At 58.6% G+C, this 21,354-nt stretch overlaps 1 protein-coding gene across 1 annotated transcript in view; it reads right to left on the bottom strand.

The window, feature by feature from the left end:
- Positions 1-418: 418 nt before the first annotated feature.
- Positions 419-21,354, bottom strand: part of LOC309600800 (scavenger receptor cysteine-rich domain-containing protein SCART1-like) — a gene marked incomplete at both ends in the record, with an annotated part of 53,793 nt that continues 32,857 nt past the window's right edge. The window contains 3 exons of the mRNA XM_082333387.1: positions 419-537; positions 3,388-3,702; positions 3,789-4,099. Of these exons, the coding sequence (XP_082189513.1) occupies positions 419-537; positions 3,388-3,702; positions 3,789-4,099 (745 nt within the window). The remainder of the gene's footprint in view (positions 538-3,387; positions 3,703-3,788; positions 4,100-21,354) is intronic.

The following is a 21,354-nucleotide window of genomic DNA, read 5'->3' as shown; positions in this document are numbered from 1 at the left end:
CAGCCCCAGCACTGCAGGGACCATGGGCCAGGGGACTGCAGGGGGTCAGCCATGGGTGGGGGGAGAGGGGGAAGAGCCTGGCAGATGTGCCCCCCGGGAGGAACCCACACCCACCTGAGCCACTGAACCTCGCCTGCTTCTCCCATGCCGGGCTGTAACCGATCTCCTCATACACGGCCTCAGGGAAGGGCTCCCAAGCTCTCCCAGAGCCTGTGGACAGCAGCAGGGCTGGCCCAGGGACAGGCAGAGATGGGACAGGATCCTGCTCTGCTCCCCCAGCTTTGGTCCCCTGAGCCAGCAAAAGGCTATCGCCACAGCACAGCCCCGCTGTGCTGTCTGGTCACCGCTACCACTTCCTCAGTGAGGGCAATGTCCCCATGGACATGGTCTGGGGCAGCCACAGCCTTTCAGCTTCCCCTCAGAAACAGCCCCTGTGCCCCTCTGGCCCCTGGGTCAGGTCCCTCATGCAGAGCTTGGAGCAGCTCCCACCTTTCCTCTCCCCATTCTGCCCCATGGATCCATAGCATGGCCCCTTTCCTGTGGGGGGGGAGGTCAGAGTTAAACAGAAGAACATCCTCAGGGTCTGAAACCATGGGGATCGACCCTGCTGTCCCGCGTTCCTCCTGGCATCTCCACTGCCCCACAGCCCCCTCCAGAGCTGACCAGAGAGCTGCCAGTGTGATGTCCTCATCTGTCTCCCCTCTGCTCCCATCTCCCCCAGCCCAGCTCTGCCATTACTGTCTTCACCCCATTCCTATCTCCCCCTGTGTCTGGACTCTCTCTTCCCCTTGCTGCTGGTGGCCCATGGTCAGGCAGTCAATGAGGCGGTGCATGGGAATGAAGCGCACACCCTTATCCCCCCAGCTCTGCCTGTGCCACTCACTCACACCTCACAGCACCCCTGGCCTTGCCAGGAGGCATCTTTCCCCACGACCCACCTCCGCGCCCAGCCCTGGCACTTCGCACTTGCCCGGCCAGGAGGGCCAGGACAAGGCAGAGAAGGGCCCCCAGGATGATGCAGATGATGACGGGCACTGAGACTCTCCCGCTGACGGTCGGACGGCCCCGGGTGGGATCTGCATGGCAGGAGCACAAAAAGGGCAGCCCCAGGCCTGGGAGAGGTGGGGGGCTGGGACACCCCAGTCCTGACCCCCATTACACCAGGGGTAGAAGACCGCAGGAGTGAGTCATGAGGAAGATCCCACCCTGATGGGGAAATGACAGACCTCCCCAACCCCCCCCGCCCCACTGCTATCCCAGTGCCTCCTCCTGGGACTTTCACATCCTGGCAAGGAGCCCCTTCCTTCCCACCACGGGTCACAGCTGGCCCTGAGAAGACCCAGCACCAGCGGGGAGGACAGGTTACCTGGTCGGAGCATAGGTGCTGCTGTCCTGGCTGCAGCTGTAGAAGAGGAGAGCTGGGCTGAGAGGGTGGGTGTGCAGGTACCAGGGAGCCTCCTCTCTCACATGCCATGTGTGCGTGTGTGCACATGTATCCCTGACACATCCCACCCAAATTGCCCCTCCTGCGAAACCGGTCAGGGTGGCCAGGACAGAGCCCAGGGCCCTGCTCTGGGTATTGGGCAGGGTGGCGCAGGCAGCCCAGGAGATGCCCCTGGGGGCCGCAGGGCCTTGCAGGCAGAAGCCAGAGGACATCCAGCCCCACAGAGGCTGCTGCCCACTTGGTACCAGGCTCCCATGCTCCACAAGGACGGCCTTGCTCTCAGGAGCTCTGCCAAGAGCTCCAGCAAGGGTCCCAGCCCTGCCGCTCACCTGAGCAGCGCACGGCAGCATCCTCCTTGTGCCGGCAGGCACCGCTGTCCCCAGGTCGAGCCCAGCAGTCCTGCAGAGATGGCTCTGTCCCCCGGCACTCCACCTGCTCCAGCCAGATGGGGCCCGTCCCCTCCCCAAACGCAGCCTCGTCCAGGGCAGACACCACGGGGCCACAGCCCAGCTGCCTGCAGGCCACCTCGGCATCCTGCATGTCCCAGGAGTCATCGCACACCGTCCCCCAGGAGCTGCGGTGCCAGACCTCCACTCTGCCCGAGCACCCACTCTCGCCTCCCACGGCACGAATCTTCTCCCTGTCTGGAGAAGGCAGAGACCTCCCAGGGCACCGGGACAGCAGGCAGAGCCCTGCCAGGCCAGAGGGGCGTGCAGAGGAGCAGCTACCTGTGCAGCTCGTGGAGTTTGGGCACACGGTCCCCAGGGCTGGGGGTGTTTCTGGCCGTCTCCCTGCAGAAGGAAAGGCTGCGGTGAAGGGGCTGCTGAAGGGGGTCGTGCAGCAGAGCGTGGGGCTGAGCTCTGCTCACGCCGCCCCGTGCCGCCTCGCTCACGGCAGCAGCTGAACCCCAGTCATTCAGGGGACACACACGGCAATGTGGGGGACCCTGACTGCTCAGCCCCAGAGGGACCCTGGTTCACAGAGCAGCAGGAGGGTGTCCGTGGAGGGGACGCTCCTTGGAGCCCTGGCTGGTCTCTTCTGAGACCTTGCCTGCAGACACCTCTGCCTCCCCCGGGCGCTGCTGGGAGCTGAGCTGGCAACTGCTGGGGAATGTGTGGGGCTCTGAGAGCTGAAGTCCCATTTGTGCCATCACAAGCAGCAGGGTCTGGCCCGTAAAGTAAAAGCCCCTGTGGGCCCCGTCTCTGCGCTTGACTGTGCCCAGCAGGGAGCAGGAGCTGGGGGGATGCTGGTGCCCGGAGAGCTCCGAATTACCCTTGCAGGTGATGTGGGACTCGTCTCGCAGGTCATCACACGACTGTGGGTCCCAGGGAGCAGAAGGACACTGCCAGAAGGAGCTGTTTCTCTCCCCACACTCCACGCGATCCAGCCAGGTGAGGCCACACACCCTACCATAGGGCAGGCGTATTTCCAGGGTCCCTCCATCCCCACAGCCCAGCTCCTTGCATGCCAGCGACACCGTTTTGGGAGTCATTGAGTTGGAGCAAACGGTCCCCCATGTGCCATTGTAGAACACCTGCAGGCGCCCGGAGCAGTTGGTGCTGTTGTGCAGCCTCAGGGCCATGAAATCTGGGAGGAAAGAGCCCAGAGGGGAACAGGCTGGTCTGGGGCTATGGGAGCAGAGAAGCCTCTTCACCCCCCAGGCCCTCAGCCAGGCAGAGGCACGGCCAGCAAGTCACCCTTTTGCCAGGGGCAGAGAGAAGTCCCTGACGGACAGACACCCATGCCCTCCCCGCTAACCCTTGGGGACAGCTCAGCTTACAAGGGGCCCCCAGTGGGACCGAGGGGGTTTGTGCATGGGTGTCCCCAGGACAGGCTCAGGCAGGGGCTCAGAGGCAGCCAGGCACAGCCTCGGCTGTTGTCGGCTCTCCCCTTGTCCCGGTCTCCCCAGGCACTGGGCTCCCACCACAGCTCCCAGCACAGACCTGAGCAGACGACTCCTGCGTCCTCATTGTGCCCGCAGTCGTGCTGCCCCCAGGACCCTGCCGGGCAGTCCCAGAGAGCAGCTTCGGCCCCGGAGCAGTTCACGCTGTCCAGCCATATCTGACCGGAGCCTTCCCCAAACCGAGTGGAGCCAACCGCCTCCACCGCCCCTCCGCAGCCCAGCTGCTGGCAAACGACGGCGGCATCAGACAGGTCCCATTGGTCATCGCAGACAGTCCCCCAGCTGCCCTGGTGGTAGATCTCCACTCTGCCAGCACAGCGCCCGGGCCCGTTCACCAGCCGGACCTGCCGGCTCCCTGCAGCAGGAAGAAACCCCAGCTGCCATCAGGGGCCGGCTGCCCACCCAGCCCCGAGCCTGGGGGGCCTGTGCAGTGCCACTCACCCCAGCAAACGACCCCCACGTCCTCTGCAATCCCTGCTGCCAGTGCTCTCATGGGCAGGGAGGTGTTGCAGAGGTTGGCCTCGTGCCCTGCGCACCGGACCCCTCGCAGCCCCACGGGACCCGTCCCTCTCTGAGGCTTCGGGGGGTTGTAGGCTGTCTCTGCCTCTCCGCACCGCAGCCGCCGGCACACCACGCTGGCCTCCTGCATGTCCCACTGCTCATCCAGGACTCGGCCCCACGTCCCGCGCTGCAAGATCTCCACTCGCCCGTCGCACCGGCTCCCTCCACCCACCAGCCGCAGGGCTGTGGAGCTGCCTGGGCCTGGGGAGAGCAGCCATGCCCCAGCCCTCAGCAGCACCAGACAGCCCACAAACCTGCAGCACCTCTCCAGGCTCTCCAACCCTCACAACCCCCTGCAGCTCACCCGCCTGCCCCCAGCCCTCTGCGGTCAGCTTCAGGAGCAGCTTTCCACAGGCTTGCTTCCCCAGTCCCTGAGCCTTCCTGAGCAAGACACTCCCTTTGCTCTTGGTGGGGCAGAGCCACCCAACACGTCCCTGCTGAGGCAGATGGGGCAGCTCCCGCAGGAGGGAGCAGCAGCCAGCGGTGGCCTGGGGACAGGCAGCCCCAGGACAAGCCTTGCCCCACCTCAGCGCTGGCCTTGGCACTGCTGAGCCATGGGGCAGAGCACAAACACCTCTGCCCCTCTGCATCCCTGGGCATCTGGGCCTGGGAGCCTGTGTCCCTGGCAGGGAGCAGAGCAAGGGGGGCTTTCTGAACAAACAGGACAAGTTTGGGTCTTGTGCTGACCAGAAGCGAGGGCAAAGCCCAGCCTCACTCTGCAGCTCACACTCCTTGTGGGTGTGGGATTGGGCTCTGTGGGACACCCCCAGATCCGGTACACCCCACCCTCAGTCCTTACGGGTACAGGTGACACCAGCGGTGTTCGTGTGGGTGCAGGGCTGGTCTCTGCGGGATCCCCTGGGGCAAGAGATGAGAAGGGATTCATTCCCCACACACTGCAGCTCTCTGTCCCACATCACACCAACACCTTCTCCAAAGAGAGACAGGGCACAGATAGGGCTGCACCACACTGCAACTCCCCGCAGACCACGTCGGCAGCTTTGGGACCAAAGTCTGAGCCACAGACAGTTTTCCACTGGTCCCCATCGTGGATCTCCACGCGTCCTGAGCAGGGGCTCTCCCCTCCGACCAGCCGGACAAATTCTGGAGCAATCAAAGTCCCCGGAGAGTTCCCAGAGCGCTCTGGCAGTTACATGCCCACGTCCCACCTGGTCTGCAAGGTGGCCACAGGCACAGAGCCCCACGACCCTCCCAGCAGCTCCCAGGGGCTGCTGATGGCACAAACACACCAGGGACACCCTGCCGCTCCTCAGACATCAGCACAGCACTTGTGGCCTTGCTTCTCTCCCAGACCCCCAGCTGTAGGCACTGCTCGGACAAACTGCCGCCATTTTGGAGACCCTGGGCTTCCTGGCAACACTCCGAGCACTTGGGGCCCAAGGCACCGAGGACAGTGCAAGTGCTGGCAAAGCCCCTGGGGCACAGGGCAGCCGGGGCTGGGGTAGACAGGAGAGGCTGGGCAGTGGGTCAGCACTGACAGCATGGGGCCATGTCCATGTGGGCTGGCTCTCATGGGGTGACCCTGGGAGAGGAATGGGGTGCCATGTGCCCCGCTGCTCCTCTGCCCAAGGCCAGCACTTTCACCCTCGGAGCAGCCCCTTTGCTTAGGCCAAGGGACTCATGCCTGCCAGGAGGCACAGCCCAAAAGTCCCCGGCCACTGTGCACCCTTCCCCTCGGCTGTGAGTGGCCGCACTAGCCACTCTCGGTGCCTCTGGCATGGAGGGACCTGGCCCCTGGCAATGCCAGACAGGTCCTGGCTGAATGGGAGGAGAAAGATGGACACCAACAGACACCAAGGGGCAGGCAGGGGGTTTCACCTGAGCCCCAGGCACCAACGTAGGGTGGGCTGAGCCCCCTCAGGGACCAGGAAGGGTGTGCGCACCCAGGGTGGGCTCTCACGGGGCTTTCCTCAGGGACGGGCAAAAGCAGCAACATATGTCCCAGCTCAGCAGTGCAACTGGCCACACTGGGCCCTGATCTGGTGTCTGCTCATTTCTTCCTGAGGACACAGCCAGTTCCCTCCCCGCATCCTGGCCTCAAATGTGGGAAATGGGCTGACCCCTTACCTGAACATATCACTCCAGCATCCCAAATGTGATCACAGTCGTGTTTACCCCATCCACTGTGTCTGCAGTCAGACAGGGCAGACTCGGTGCCACCACAGTCAACATCATCCATCCAAATGGGGCCAGATCCTTGCCCAAAGTGTCCATACCTAGGAGCTTTGACAGCAGACCCACAGCCCAGCTGCTTACAAACCACTGCAGCATCATCCATGTCCCAGGAGTCACTACACACAGTCCCCCACTGGCCCTGGTGTTTCACCTCCACTCTCCCAGCACAGCGCCCGCCGCCATCCTCCAGCCTCACCTCCGCAGCCCCTTCAAACACCAAAACACGGGATCCGTCAGGAGAGGGCCGAGCCCCAGGCTGCAGGTCTGGGAGTCGAGTCACAGCACCAGGCTGGGAGCCCTCTCCTCTCTGAGCTGTCCCTGGGGAAGTGTGGGGGTCCCTCCTCTCCCCACGGGCTGTGCAGGCTGGGGGGGCCAACTCCAGCCCTGCTGGGCCATTCACTGCCCCACAGCCCTTGGCACCTCCTCCCACTCCAACAGCCCCCTGCCCATGCCCGCCCACACACCGTGCCCCCAGGCCCTGCACAGGGCACCGTCTCGTCCCCAGCCAAGCACACCCTGGAAAGCCCCATGCCCCCAGGCCTGCAGCTTCCCCTGCCCACCCCCTGCCCTGCCACCACCAAACCCACACCACCCCCAGGGCTTCCCATGTCCTCAGGGAGCACCGAGATGAACCCAAGGATGCCCCGAACCCATATCGTCTCCTTGTCCCAGGCACCAGCCCAACTCCTGTGCTTGGCCGGGGCCCCCCAGGAAGGAAACTTCTCTGCCAACTGAGGGTGCAGACAGCCCGCTCCCCTTCTCTCTGTAGGGCACAAACTGCCTTCCTGGGGTCGGGGTTCCCCTGCACCCTGGGGCAGGGAGCAGCACACAAACCCTCCGGGGCACCCTGGAGATTGGCTGTGCCCTGGGGGTTGCTGAGTGCTGCCGTCACCACCTGGGCCACTGCCAGCCTCAGGGGCACAGGCCTGGGGAACAAGGGGTCCCAAAAGGGTCACCCAGGAAGGAAGGAGTCCATAAATGCAGCCAGGCATGGGCTGCCTTAAACACAGAGAGGCACAGGGAAAGGCACAAGGTCCATGGACCTGAGCACCTTCTGACCCTTGTCTCAGTGGAGCCTGGAAAGAAACCCCATTCCCAAAGGGATCCCGATGACCCCGCTGGTACCCGCTGGCCCTGGGCTGTGAGACAAGGGAACCGGCACTTACCCCTGCACAGCTGCACCCAGAGGAGCAGCCACAGCACCCGCGGGGACAGGAGTGCCTCCATCCCCATCCTGAGCCTCCTGCCCGGCTGGCACAACCCTGCTGCGCCCCACTCCCTGCCACGGCTCCTGGGGACTCACGGGGACAACGACGATGGGAGGGTAATATACCTCTGCAGATGCCCACCCAGCTGCAGGAGGAGCCAATCAAAGCAGCAGCAGCACCTTTTGAGACGTTATCGGGAGCTATCTCCCCTCTGACGCAGCCCAGCCCTCCAATGAACTTCTCCAGCGCCGTTCATGACCATATGTGAGGGACATTTGTGTCCTTCTGCGGCTATCGTGGTCACTGCAGTGGGGAATCGTCATGGGAGAAGCTGAGTGTGGAGGGGAAATGAGTCCATCACCCCTTGCACCCTGCTGGGGGGACTGGGAGCACTGAGCATCTTCTAAGTTGGGCTCATCCAAGAGACCAAGGTGTGAGTGTCCAGCTTCCCCCAACACATGGGAAGCACGGAGCTGGGACTGCACCGGGGTCTGTGTAAGGATGGGAAGGAAACAGCCCCTGCCCCTGCTACAGACCCCACTGTGCTGGGAGCAGCAGCTGGGCAAGGGCCTTGGGCAGGGGAAGAGCTCCATCCCAGGAGGGCTGGCTCGCCCGTCCCTCCCTGCACAGCCCCACCCTGGGTCCCTCGCAGGAGCCCGAGCTGGGCCATGGCCTTGCCCTGGCAGCAGACCTGCAGCCCAGAGGCTCCGTCAGGCCCCTGACTCTCAGCCTGTCCCCGAGGGGCCGTTCTTCCCCACAGGCGCATCGGGAGCTGGAGCCTGCAGGTGCACAAACCACAGCCCCCGTGGCCTCGCAGCGCTCGCCGCGCTCCCCGCGCCGCGCCCGGGCAGGAAGTCTGTGGTTTCCTCCTGGCACCGTGCCCAGGCACATCCCTGCGGTGCCCCCGAGCCACCCCCACCACGACTGCTCCAGCCAGCGCTGCAGGGGCTGCTCCTTCGGCCTCGCAGACACGGGGCCGGGCAGCTCCTGGCCCCTGGCATGCCCCGCTGATGCACACGGCCCCTCTGCACCGAGCCCCACGGCCACGCGGTGCCATCGGTGACGGGACCTCAGCCCCTCCTCCTGCCACAGCTGTGTGCTTCTGAGTTACAGTGACGGTGACCTCACACCCTCCTCCAGCCACCACTGGGTGCTCAGCAGTTATAGTGATGGTGACCTCACGCCCTCCTACAGCCACCACTAGGTGCTCAGCAGTTATAGTGATGGTGACCTCACACCCTCCTGCTGCCATCGCTCTCTGCTCAAGAGTTACACTGTCACACGGGGGTGGGTGCTGTGCACGGGCTTCTGCTGCTGATGGTTCTTCCAAAAAGCCATGTTTGGGTGGGGTCTAAATATTATTTTGATGACATCAGACGCACCCACACAAGCCATATGCCTGCTCTTGGCCTATAGGCTACTCCAGCACCAGTGAAAGCACAAGCTCATACACAAGCCATGTGCATGCTCCTGGCCTATCCGTCACTCAGCCACAGGTGATGTCATAACATCTAAACCTGCCACGTGCCTGCTTTGGGCCTGTCAGGTGTTCTGACACCAATGACCCAACACCTACACAAACACCTACACAAGCCATTGTTCTGCTCCTAACCTGTCAGCTACTCAGGCGCCAGTGACACCACAGCAACCTACACCACCCATGGCCCTGCTCCTGGCCTATCAGCTACCAGGGCAGCAGTGACTTCACAAGGACTTACACAATCCACAGGCCTGCTCCTGGCCTACTAGCTCCTCAGGCAGGAGTGACCTCAGAAGCACAGACACAAGCCATGGGCCTGCTCCTGGCCTAGCAGCTACCAGGGCAGCAGTGACTTCACAAGCACGCACACAACCCATGGGCCTCTTCCTGGCCCATCAGCTCATCGGTCACAAATGACCTTGCAAACACCTACACAAGACAGGTGCTTACTCCTGGCCTACCAGCTTCTCAGGCACCACTGACATCACAAAGACATTCTCAAGCCATGTGCTAGCTCCTGGCCTATCATCTGCTCAGGCGCCACTGACCTCACAAGGACTTACACAATCCACAGGCCTGCTCCTGGCCTACTAGCTCCTCAGGCAGGAGTGACCTCAGAAGCACAGACACAAACCACGGGCCTGCTCCTGGCCTATCATCTCCTCAGGCAGGAGTGACCTCAGAAGCACAGACACAAGCCATGGGCCTGCTCCTGGCCTAGCAGCTATTCAGGCAGCAGAGCCCTCACAACAAGCTGCACATGCCATCAGTCAGCTCCTGGCCTATTGTCTGAGAGTGACCTCACAAGTACGTATCTGCCCATTTGCCATGTACTTGCCATTGGGCTACTCAGGCTCCAGTGACCTCACAAGCACATACCAACGTATTTCCTATGTACTCGTGTGGTGATATATTACATATATGTCGTGATATATATTGTATACAATATATATAATATATATATATCATATTATATATTATAACATACTTTAATGTATTATTATAAATTTCATATTATATAATTACAATACTAATTATATTATATATAATTATATTATTATATTATAAAAATGTAATTTTATTATATTATGCTATTATAATATTATCATAGTTATTATAATATATTTTGTTATAGTTTATTATAATCTATTTTAATTATATAATATATAATTTATAATATATATTAAATATATTATGATCTCATTATATATTTTATATATTATTATGTATATAATATTATATATTATATATATTGAATATATATCACCACATATATATTATTATGTTATTATTATAATATACATAAATTATTATATATTATAATATATATGGTGATATATATTCAATATCGTGTGGCAAATGAGTCTGGTATTCCTTGGAGGTGGCCGTAGCCCCTGGGCACGTTCCAGCTTATCCACACCCCACCACCTTTCGGGCACCCCTCTGCCCTCCTGAAGCCCCCCCACCCCAGACCTGTCAGGGCTTGTTCTGCAGCCTGGGAAAGTGGGGGACCCCGACCTGGCCTCTTCCTTTTGTTTCTCTTCACATGTAAACTTCAAGTGCTTGCTCCATTTGCTCTTATTAAAAACAGATTTTATCTGTTTTATACCTATGTTTTTTTCTATGGCTGTATATATTTGCTCTCTATAGCTTTATAAATGTTTACATATACATAAAAAATTCTATACTTAAGTACATATACAGAAGTATATATATAAAAATACTGTACCTATTTAGAAATAAATAAAATATGTATTTGTATGTATTTGTAGACTTACTTATAAATATATGTATATTTTATAACTGTAGATATCTTTATATCTGATCACTTCCTGGACCAAAGGAAGTGGGCAGCCAATCGCAGGGCTGCCTGAGAACATGTGGGTATGCAGGCATCATGAAATGCCTGTCAGCCAATCACAATGCAGGATGAAAAGACGTGGGGAATGAGGCTGTCAGAAGTGGCGGCCTCCCCATAGGAAATGACAGGGGGCTTCCTTTGGGACGTGCCCCTGGGGACAGCGGGACGGGTGGCCGGTCCTGCCAGCCAATCACAGGGGCTGCCTGAGAACACACGGGTGTGACGGTGTCGAGACATGGCCATTAGCCAATCACAGAGCAGGATGAGCTTTAACAAAAGGGCAGCTCACTGCCATGGGATGGTGGCACCCTGTCCCAAAATGGCGGCCAACCCCAAATGGCGGCCCCTGTGGATGCAGGGGAAGGGCCTTCCGGGTCTGATGTATCTCTGGGCCAAGCGGCAGGGGTGGCCGGTCCTGCCAGCCAATCCCAGCGGAGCACATGGCCGGTAGAGGAGAGCGACTTCCGGGGCACAGGGCCCCTGCGGGTGCTGGGAGGGGGCGGGGCTTCCAGCGGAAGTGGGTGGGCGGGGCCCCTGTCCCGTCATGTCTCCCGCAGCAGCGGTGCCCCTGCTCTGGCGTGTTCCAGGGCAGGGATCCCAACAGGCACCGGGAAGGCCCGTGGGGAGGTGAAAATGCTTCTTGGGAGCCGTGGGCAGAGAAGGGCTCACGGTGGGGTCAGAGCTCCCGGCTTTGTGCCGGACGTAAGACCTTTCCCCGCCTCCCAGGGCTTCAAGGCCGCACCACCTTCCTCAGCAAAATAATTGCAGAAAGACCTCCAACAACAAAAAATCCCCCCAATAGGAATAAGGAGCAAGGAATAAACCCCTCAGAGTTCCTGCATCTGGTCAATGTGACGGATACACTTGACTCCGAGCCGCACTTTGGTTCAGGCTGATGCAGGAGCAACAGCCCTCACGTCTTTGGGGTGAACGTGTGAGCTGGAAAGCCCCTGGCTGACGTACAAGGGAGTGAAGGTGTCTTGAACAAGATTCCAAAAGGTGGTTTGGAAAGCCAAAGATACAAGATGTCAGAGCTAAAATGAACATATCTTGTCTATACTATTGACTGGCAGGCAGCTACTTCACCCTATAAATATTACCATCAGGATGGGCCCAATGAGAGCTCTCCCTGCATGGCAGCTGGACGGCAGGCCAGGTGACTCTCCCCTCGAGCAGGGACGCCTCTCAGGGTTTGAGATCCCTTTCCTGAGACTGAGAGATCCTTCCTTACCTAAGGCAGAGAGATCCCTCACCTGTGACAACATCCTCGGTAAGTGACTGAGAGCATGCTGAATTAATACTATGAAACAGTACTAATCCATGTAGCTACTTCGATGTTATAAACATGGTATGGATAATTCCATTAGACATGAACCGTTGATCAAGTCTGAGACTAATTAATAAGGTGAACCTTGCCATCAAACTTATTGAACCTTGGTAAACCACTGTTAAAATTTTGTTGAATTCCATCCAACTCATTGAACTCTGTCATATTATTATTTTACCTCAGTATAACCTATTGCTGCTTCTCTCTTTTGAGTGGGGTGCATTCTGCTCTTCTGCGACACCATGGAAGGCTAAGGTCCTTCTTTTCCACTCTCCCCTAGTAGGACACCTGTGAGGAAGAACCTTTTTCTTCTTTGTTCATTGCTTAAAGAAATGGTGAAGGAAGTTCAGAGAGGTGAAACATGGAGGTGAGTGCTTCTGGGTGTGTTACTAATCCCTAAATGTGCTCTGCGCCTTCTGAAAGGCGAGAAGGGCCTTCTTCTAGAGGGCAATGTCGCTGCTGCGTGCAGAACCCCTTCTGACTGCCCAGGTGAGATGCTCCACAGGCATGCTGCTTTCATGCTGTGTGTTTGAAGGCACAGGCCAGAAAGCCAAGAATGAATATCATGGCAGACAGAGGAACTGGCAATGAGCGTTTCCAAGGCGAGTGACATAAATCACACTGGGACGGTGGGAGCTGCTCCTGGAGTCACACACAGAAATGTCCGGGCTCTGTGAGGTGTCCACGTCTGAGCTGTCCTCATGCACTCCTCATGTACACAGGGGTGTTCAGAGATACAAGTCCTTCCCTTGCCCAGGCACAGGCAGTACATTGCAGCAGTCGTAGTGTCTCTGGCCTCCTGTTGCCACTCCCAGAGGCTGGCAGGCACCTCAGCCTTGCGGTGTATCGCCCTGCTCTGCACTCCTCTGAGATGCCCCAAGGCATGAGGAACGGACACGGGGACCTCAGTTCTAGGAAGCACATCCCAGTGCTGCATGCAGGTGGTTTCCCAGGGGTTGTTACTCTCAAGGGGAAGTGACTTGGAGACACTGTGTGTCCCACAGACACTCATGGGATCCCCAGGAGCAGCTGATGGCATTTGTGCTCACTCAGGTTCACCTCCCCACGCACACACCACGTGCATGCTTGCGACGTGTCTGTACAAGGCAAACATGGACTTCTGACCTAGTCGTTCGGTGTCCCTCCATGGAGGGACAAACAACCTCTGGGAGCTGGGGTGAGAGGCCAGAGCTGGCAATGGTGGTTGTCATTGGCTGGTGTGTGATGATTACCCTGGGGCAGCTTTCCCGGGGTGTCCAGCACACATGGGCAGAGACCAGGTCCTGCTCTGCTGGTCCTTCATGTCTCTGCCAGGAGGCCTGGCTGGGTGTGCGAGGACACTGCTGTGTGCCCCTACCCTGCACACTCACACACGTCAGCAGTACGTTGGTGTTTCCCTTTCCCCAGCACTTCCCAGCCCAGGCATCCGAGCCCCTTCCCAGCTCTCCCCACTCCCCAGCCCTCTCCCCAGCCGAGCACTGCAGCCCAGTCTGGTCTGGCCCCGCAGCAAGGAGGAAATGGAGGTCAGTGGCAGTGTCTCTCCTGCTGTCATGTCCTGGAGATGCCATCCCAGGAGTCTGCAGCCCCCTGGGCCAGCCCCGCTCCCCAGGACAGCACAGAGTCCTGGCCCTGGGGCTCCTCAGGCAGCTCCCGCTGCCCCAGCCACAGGGCACCCTGCCCTGAGCTGGCACCCACAGCAAAGGGTTTCTCTTCCCATCTCTCCCCTGCACACACATGGTGTCCTGCTCTTCTGCCAGGACATCCCATCTCTCCACAGAGCCTTTCCTCAAGGTGGGCACATCTGTGCTGGCCTGGCCGGCCATTTCTGCGCCCCCTTCCCATGCTCTCCACAGCCCCTGAGCTGGTGGTGCTGCTCTGCAGAGCAAGTGGGCTGTGGGACCTGGGGTCACAGGGTGACTCCACAGGGCTGTGCTGGTCAGGCTGGGAGGCAGACCCAGCTCAAGGACATCGCTGCCACTGCCTGCCTCCCACAGAAGCTCTTCTGTGGCCATGGAGGGTGCTCAAAAGTACCCTGCCTTATTGACAACACCACGAGATGTGTCTGGGTGCTGCACTGGATCCAGTCTACAAAAGTCCACTGACGGTAAAATGAATCACTCACCAGGCTCTTTTCCCTGTGCCTGCTGCATCCCCTGGGGTTGCAGAGCCCTCGCTTGGCGGTTCACACCCAGATTTAGCACTTTATCTCTGGGTCCCTCCACCTTGCACAGGCCTGTGCTCAGTGGGCTCCACTCACTGCTGGCCTCCTGGCACACGCTGTCCCTGCAGATCCCCTGTGCTCTGCTGGCAGCTCCTGATCCCTTCCAGAAAAGCACCCATCTGCCATCAGCCCTATCACATGCTGTAGAGCCCCAGGCAGGTTAATTGGAGACCCTTCCCCATCTGTGTGGGTGCTGTCCCCCAACCAGTAACACCTGAGACATTGCTCAGTCCCTGGAAGACCATACTGGGACCCATCCCACTGAGCCCAGGGAGAAACAAGCAAAGAAACAGTCCTCTGGAGACTTTATTCCTTGGGCATGTTCTTGAGAACGACTGGAAAAAGACCTCAGCCTTCGGGCACTGCCCTGAGGAGATCCCCTTTCCTGATGGAAATGGTGCTAGAGAGGCCAGCTCTGTCACAGATCTGCTGTGCAGGGACTCTGGACACAGGAACTGCCTCTGCAGCTCCAGAGAAGGTGTTGGGGTTTAACACCGGCCAGCAACTAAGACCCACACAGCCGCTCGCTCACTCTCCCCCAATGGGACGCGGGAGAGAATTGGAAGAGTAAAAGTGAGAAAACTCATGGGTTGAGATAAAGACAGTTTGATAGGCAAAGCAAAAACCACACATGCAAGCCAAGCAAAGCAAGGAAGTCATTCGCTGCTGCCCATGGGCAGGCAGGTGTTCAGCCATCCCCAGGAAAGCAGGGCTCCATCATGCGTAACGGTTACTTGGGAAGACAAACGCCATCACTCCGAACGTCCCCCAGATATTCAAAATTACCTAAAAAGAGCCCCCTCCTTACAGATGCTCAGTCATCTGAGCATCATCATCTGAGCATCATCATTTGAGCTCTCAGTCATCCTCCCAGTCCTGACCGCCTTTAAGCTCTAGGTCTGCCTTGCTCATCTCCCTGAGACCCTGGGAGGGCCCTTCGCCCTGCTGTGCTTTGCAGAGGAGCTGCTCCTGGGCAGAGCTGTCTCTCTGCAGCGCAGCCCAGTTGCCAGGAGCTCCCTCCATCCCAGCAGCCTGGACCAGCTCAGCAGCAGAGGACCAGCCCAAGGCATTTTAATGACCCCTCTGGTGGGTTTGGTGCCAAGTCCATGAACCTCAGACCCTGAGAGAAAGCTGATGAAACCTCTCAAGAAGTCAAAGTCAGGTGCAAACTCCAAAGTGCCTTGGAGCTTTAATGGGTCTCACTGAGGGACATTAGTGACAAAGCAACCCTGGGGGCTGGTTAGAGCAGAAAACTGGAGGCAGTGATGAAGGGTAGGCAAAGGCTGTGTAAAGGTGGCTCTGATGCTGAGTAAACCTGGATGTGTTTTATCAAGCCAAAGGGCCAAGGCCTGGCCCCAGCCCCTGGGAAGGGAGATCCTGTCCCACACACATGGCTCGGGGCAGTGTTTTGTGGGGGCGTGCAATGCCAAGTGCAGGACTAGGCATTGCACCTCCCAGGCTCTTGGGTGGAGACAAGGAGGCCATGAGGCCCTAGTGCTGTAAGCAGCAGGTGTCTCCTGGCAGGCCTTGGTGACACAGACAACAGCCGCAGCCAACGGGAGAAAGACCTCAGCTCTCCTGGGGGCTTTCAGCCTTGTCAGCTCCCTTGACCATCTCCACCACAGGCTGTCCTATGGTGTCCTAGGCCTGCACCTGCTTCCTTGAAGGCTGTGGACATCCACTGTGGACTTTATTCCCTCCTGCCCCTATAAGCAGTTTTGGGATCACGCATGGGGCGTGTATAGTCCCTTTAGACCGATCCATCTCCAGGCACAGGCCAGTCAGTCCAGCTGGGAACAGCCCAGAGCTCGTATTTTGGAGTTATAGGTGGATCTTGGCAGCTAAGAAGCCACCCAGCCCCTTTGCTAACAGCCACTGCTACAGCCGCCGCTCCCGGCACCTTCCCCTCTGCTGCGGTACCAGCATCTAGCGCTAGGGAGGAAGAAAGAAAAGCGTATGATCGTCTGACCAGGAAGAAGGCAGAGAAATGCTGCAGGCGTAGCTCAGGCCGCCTGTGATGGGATCTGCTTGCAATGAAGCCTCAAGGTGTCTGTGAAGTGGGAGAGGCCCCTTGTGCCCCAGCCCATGAGAAGGTCCCAGGTGCAGCTGATCAGCCTGGGGCTGAGTCAGGTTGGGCCAAGACCTTGAGCGTCCCATACAGGTGTCCCCCCTCGGGGCAAGGTGTCTTGGCCCAGGACTCTGCAAGGGAAGGACATGCTCTCTGGTTTGGAAAGGGGAGAGCCAGCCATCAGAGGGATCCCTCGGTCTTCAGCCAGGACTTTCACATCGCCCATGGAAAGCCAATCCTTGGTGCCCAGGCAGACCCCTTGGGTGTCAGGGAGGTCCAGCCCAAAGCCAGCCTCCAGAACCTGCTTTGGTCTTGCGAGGGATGTCAGAGAAATCCTGCTTTCCCACAGGGCTGCCCTCAGTGCAGGGATGGGCCTTGCAGCTGGGGGAAACACCATTTCTTTTTGGAGACGGTTACCAGGGGAGCTGCCTCTGCTGCTCTTGCTGCCGCCTGTTGTTCTCAGCGACGTGCTGGAAGATCTTCCTCTGCACCTGATGTGGCTCCAGCCTTCTCAGGACCTGGACCGCTTGTGGGGAAAGGTGGCTGCAACAGCAGGGAAACATCATCCCTCAGCCCCTGCCGGAGACCCCTTCTGCCTCTCCCCTCGTCCAGCCTCTGCACCCACCCGGTCCCGCATGTGCCCACCCTTTCACCCTGTGGTGAGTTTTGGGTCTTGGCTGTGGGGGTAACCCACATCATGCCCATGTTAGGAGACATCAGAGGGTGTCCTACACAACCCCAGGGCGCAGGGATGGGGGTCCTGGACATCTCTGTGGGGTCACGGCTGCTCGACTGCCCCAGGCTGTGGCCAGAGCCAACACACACTTACTCAGGCTGGAGTCTGTCCAGCTGGGCTGCTGCTGCCATCTGCTCTGCTGGGAGAGGCTTTGCAGCCCTTCTCCACCTCTCGTTTCCCTCCTTTCTCCTGGGCTGGGCTGGAGGGTGGGGAGTCCAAGGGCCTCCAGTGCCGAGTGCCTGCCAAGGAGGAGACGCTCTCAGCAAAGCAGATGGCAAAGAGAGGTGCTGATTCCCAGAGGACCTCTTGAAAGGGGCCTGCAGCAGGACCTGGGAGCTGGGTAACTCAGCACCATGTGCCCGTCATCACAACTGACGGCTGCTTTTGCCCCTCGGATCCTGCCGCCGATCTCTCCCTCACGGGGGTGAGCAGGCAAACCCCTGCCCTGCAGCTGGGTGTCAGTCCTGCTCCCAGCCCCTGGAGACCTGCCGCCCTGGGTGCCCCGACAGAGAGGGTCGCTGCTGCTCTCAGTGGTGTCAATCACTGCCCGTACCTGCGGCGGCTGTCGGTCCTCCCCTGCAGCCCAGGCTTCCCACGCCGCCCATTCTGCCTGTGCTTGCTGTCGCCGCTCTTGCCAACGGGTCTTTGCTTGCTCCCACTCTGCAGACAGCTGCCAGACCTCCTGGAGGGCATGGAAATGCAGCAGCAGGCAGGATTAGTCTCAGCTCCTGGAGGGGGATCCCTTGGGTCTGACCCACCTTGGTGCCCCTTGCCTCAGCCGGTCGGTCGGCAGCGCTTTGCCCCTACCAGATCAGGGGCCGTGGAGTCATGCCAGGCTCCTCAGCTCAGGGCAAACACAGCTGAGTGACCAAAGACCTCCCCTGTCAACGACCTAGAAAGGACTTGTACATTTTCCATAGCCCCTGGCCAGAAACAAGTGTTTCATGACAACCCAGGGGGCAATAACAGGCGGGAAGGATGTGCAGCACCTTCCTTTTCATGAAGAAGAACTGAAGGAGGTGACGGACAGGTTACAGTGAATCCTTTCAGGATGGCTCTCTGAACAAAGAAGCTTTTGCCCAGTCTCAAACAGCATGGTTGTTACAGCAAGGCAGAGCACGTACCTGCAACGCTCTCTTGCAGCCTTCAGAGGACGGGAGTGCAGCGGTGCGCCTGGCTGGAGGAGCTGGCTCCTGCCTGCCTGCCTCCTTCGTCCTGGGGGAGCTGCCTGGACATGGCAGGAGCACACTGCAAAGAGACACCAGGAGGAGTCGACGTGAGCACGGGGCAGTTTGCTCTCCCATTTCCATCTGCTATCAAAGCTCCACAGGCTGGCAGAAGCAGCAGGGGAGGTGGGGCCATTTCCCATGGCAAGGGGGAGCCTTTCCTGAGCCCCATCAGATGGATGGGAGAGGACTGCACCTCAGGTCTGCTGTAAGGGCAAGCAAAGTGATGCGGGCTGCACTCAACATCTGCCGTCTTCCCTACTAAGGAAGGGGCCTGCGATGGGGCAAGCAAGCTCCTAAAAACCGTGGGGCTTGTGTCAGGGACCTTCCCGAGTCCCTGCAGCGGGAGTGTCCAAAGGGGATGTCTCTCCTACACGGCTGCAAGGATCCCTTTCATCCCTTCCCACAAGGGGCTCACCTGGCAGAAGTCTTCTTCCCCACGTCTTGCTGCCTTGGGCCTGGCCCCTGGCTTGGCAGCACGGGGAGGGAAAATGTCTCTCGCCTCTGCAGCAGCTTGTCAGGACGCCCCTCTGTACCTGGGAAAGGAGGAAGCTCTTCAGAGCAGCCCCGTGGAGAGTGCATTTTAACCGGGCTGTGGTCACCCTGCGTGGGGCAGGGCCCCACCTGGACAGCAGGGACCCGTTCCCGTACCTCTTCTGGTCCTGTGCTTTTCTGCAGCCTTCTTGTGCCAGGTGGAGAAAGCCTTGGCCACCCTTCTGCTGATCACCAGGAACTTAAACCTGGAAAGCAAATGATGACACAGGCTTGAAGAAGGGTGACCCCCTACCCTCTGCAGCTTCCCAGCACTAATCCTCCTGACTGCCGTGCCAGGCATGGCATCCCTTTTCCTTTGGGGCCACGCACGGGTTTCATTAGCAGTCTCCCCCCGTGAAGAAACACAGCCACAATGTCTTGTCACTCCAAGTAAACATGCGTGGAGCCCAAACGCCCGTAACTCTGGTTAACTTAGTTAACCAGAAACCAGTCACTTCAGGACTGATCCCTGAGTCGACGCTGAGTGTCAAGTCCCAACAACGTGCACTGCTCAGCAGGAGCTGGGAAGCTGCCCGCTCAGTCAGTCGAGGGCTGCAGAGGAAACACACTCACCTCGGGAACGCGCGGGCAGGAGCAGCCTGCATCCCCTGAGCGGTGGTCGCTCCACCGGAGACAGCTGCACCTGGCATCCACAGCCTCTGCCAAGTGACACAGAGCTGTCAGAAGGTTTCCAAGGCAGTTTTCTCTTGCCTCCCAAAGGGAGCAGACCTGTCTCCTCCTCCAAAAGAAAGCCATTTCTCCAAATGCCTCTTCCAAATCCTCCTCCAGGAACTTTAGCCCTTGCTCTGCTCTCCAGAAGCTGCACAGCAAACACTGAGCCTGCGCAACAGTGCTGCTGGGCTTTTTGTAGGGCAAGGACCCAGAAACTCACAAGAAACTTTCTTTGCTAACGGAGAAGTCCGTGGGGGTGAGCATGGGGAAGGGCGTTTGACTGGCCTGCCACGTCCAGGCTGGCCAACGGCGATTGGGTTGCTCACCCTTCCACAGGCTTCCCAAAGACATTGAAGCAGCCCTCAAAGCCTGAGCAACTCACACTGTGAAGCAGCACAATCCGGCTGGCCTTGCTCTCCAGCCCTGTGACACAGTCATAATAAAACCGCATGCACAGGACATCGTCTTTGCAGGACAGAACACCAATGTCCTTGAAGGCGAAGGAGAGGCGCTGCCTGTTCCTCAGCTGGAACGAGTACAAGAGTATGGTCTCTTGCACACAGCCCTCCACCACGTGCCGCGGGAAGGAGGTGGCTCGCGACAGCCACCTGTAGTCCAGTGGCTTGATCTTGACATCGCCTGTAAGGAGGAGCACCATCGTCACTGCCACAGCAGGCCAAATAGCCATGTAAGATGCATAACAAAATGCCATAGAAACAGCTCTTGGGGGGTGGTTTGTTTTGGGGGAGCTCAAGCCGTCCCCCGACCTTTGGAGGCAATTCTCGACTTCTCCCAGCCCTTTCCAAAGAGCAGAGAGCACGCACCCCACCCCCAGACACGGAGGGGCAGAGGGGAGGGTGGCCGCTGCCTTCTCACCGGGGATAACCACTGTGGGGAACGCAAACTCCTGCAGCCGTAACAAATCAATGTCCAGCTGGAAGACGGGTCTTCGAACCACAAACACCTCTTCTTTGCCCTGGAAGCGCTCATGCACCATAGTGAAGGTCCCGAGTCCTGTGACCAGGACAGCCTGCCCAGGAAAAAGACAAAAAGGCTGATGAGTGAGGACCTGAGAGAGGGCAAAAGTGAAGGCTTTGGAAAAGGCCCATGATCTCCATGTCTTTTCTTCCCCTCCTCAAAAAATTTGCTAACATCCCTTGGCTAGAGAAGATGCCAGGCATTCCCAGCACAGGGAATACCACAAGGATTATCCTTGGCACAGACCCAGCATAATCCCCTGTCTCTCTGCTTGTCCACTCCACTGTGGCCACAGGGAAGAGTGAAGCCCTATCGTGTGCCCAATGCTTTCTCAGACTAGACCTGGACTTGGTTTCTCTCCGGGTTGCCCAAGCAGCAGCTCTGGGCACACGGGGTTGTCTCGGTGTGCTGCCACGATGCTCAGGGAGGGTTCGCTCCCCAGGGCCCAGGCTCCCCAGGGCAAAGGAGGACTGAGACGCCAGCCCACCTTGTCCAGCTTCAGCTGTCCCAGGATGTACGCAGACACAGCATCCCAGATAGCCACAACCTCTGGAAAGCAAGGGAAGGAGGTGTCAGGCTCTGGGCCAGCCAGCTCACAGCCTCTCGGCAAGCTCCTCGCCCAGGGGGTGACAGATGCAGGTGTCCACCAACAGCCCAGACAAACACTGCCATGGCTGCGGAGCTGGGCTGTGCCCCAATTTCAGACTGCCAGCCTTACCCTGCTCCCGGGGCAGGGCTGGAGCAGAAATGGGCATGGGGGAAGGGCTCAGGACCAGGGCTGTGACCATCTAACCCCCAGCAAGGGATGGTGCCCCAGAGCCCAGGACGTCATCTGCCAGCCTGGTGGCACAAGAGGACCCCATGGGAAGGAAGAGAGGTTCTCCCAAAGGAGACTAGTTCAAGGCAAAGGGCTGATTTACAGCAGAGGCATTTCCAGCT

Source organism: Platalea leucorodia, assembly GCF_965183815.1.
Source record: "Platalea leucorodia genome assembly, chromosome: 25".
NCBI lineage: Eukaryota > Metazoa > Chordata > Aves > Pelecaniformes > Threskiornithidae > Platalea > Platalea leucorodia.
This window is presented reverse-complemented; position numbering and strand designations above follow the sequence as displayed.